The sequence below is a fragment of the Wolffia australiana genome, chromosome 12, assembly GCF_029677425.1.
Source record: "Wolffia australiana isolate 7733 chromosome 12, ASM2967742v1".
Taxonomy (NCBI): Eukaryota; Viridiplantae; Streptophyta; class Magnoliopsida; order Alismatales; family Araceae; genus Wolffia; species Wolffia australiana.
The window spans coordinates 13,442,212-13,442,929 of NC_135846.1; the positions used below are offsets into that span (position 1 = coordinate 13,442,212).

The 718-nt window shown below is 51.0% G+C and overlaps 1 protein-coding gene across 1 annotated transcript in view; it reads right to left on the minus strand.

Moving 5' to 3' along the window:
* LOC144710665 (alcohol dehydrogenase 2-like) overlaps positions 1-375 on the minus strand; it is a 7,811-nt gene extending 7,436 nt beyond the window's left edge. The window contains exons 1-2 of the mRNA XM_078584493.1: positions 112-375; positions 1-43 (exon numbers count right to left, since the gene is read on the minus strand). The exon at positions 1-43 is cut by the window's left edge and continues 28 nt beyond it. Of these exons, the coding sequence (XP_078440619.1) occupies positions 1-43; positions 112-185 (117 nt within the window). The 5' untranslated portion in view covers positions 186-375. The remainder of the gene's footprint in view (positions 44-111) is intronic.
* Between the last annotated feature and the right edge of the window lie 343 nt (positions 376-718).

Consider the following 718-nt stretch of genomic DNA (forward strand, 5'->3'; position numbering starts at 1 on the left):
ACTAGCCATGACTTCTGGAGATGGAGAAATAAACCTGGGACACCTGCAACCACAAAAATCCAGAATTCCCTCTGAAAACACCGGTAGAAGATCCAGGAGGCAGAAATTTACACATCATCTGAGAGATAGCAGCAGAAGATCGTGGCAATGGCATGGCTCGCCGGGTGCAGACGTCGCGCGGACATGTGTGAACTTCGCTGCTTACGCGTCGCGCGCCTTCCACCGTCCACGGATTCAAATTTTGTTTGGCGGGAAATAATACGAAAGGATTCGTGGCACTGTATTTATAGGGCCGGGAATCGGATCCGATCCGATCCGATCCGATCGGGGCCGTTCACGATCGGATCGGCGCTTCCGATCGATCTGGCAGAGCCAATCGTCCTATTCTTAACATGGTAAGTAATTACCACTAAAATAGAGAGGATGCTTGACTTGGTGTACAAGATCAAGGCCGGCGCACTGCGAAACTATAAATACGACCAGAGGAGAGATTGTAATGCATCGGGGATTGCAGTGGATTGGACCTATAGTTCCGGATTGTCCTGGACGTGGACGATGGATGGGACGGGAGGAATTTCGTCCCGTCCGATGTCCGGATTCAGTGCAGGGACGAAAGGAGGGGACGAATTTTCATCTGATGTTAAAAAAACCGTCCCGTGCAGTCCTCCTGGGACGAATTTTCATCCCGTCTGGGAAATTAACCGTCCCGTCCCTCATT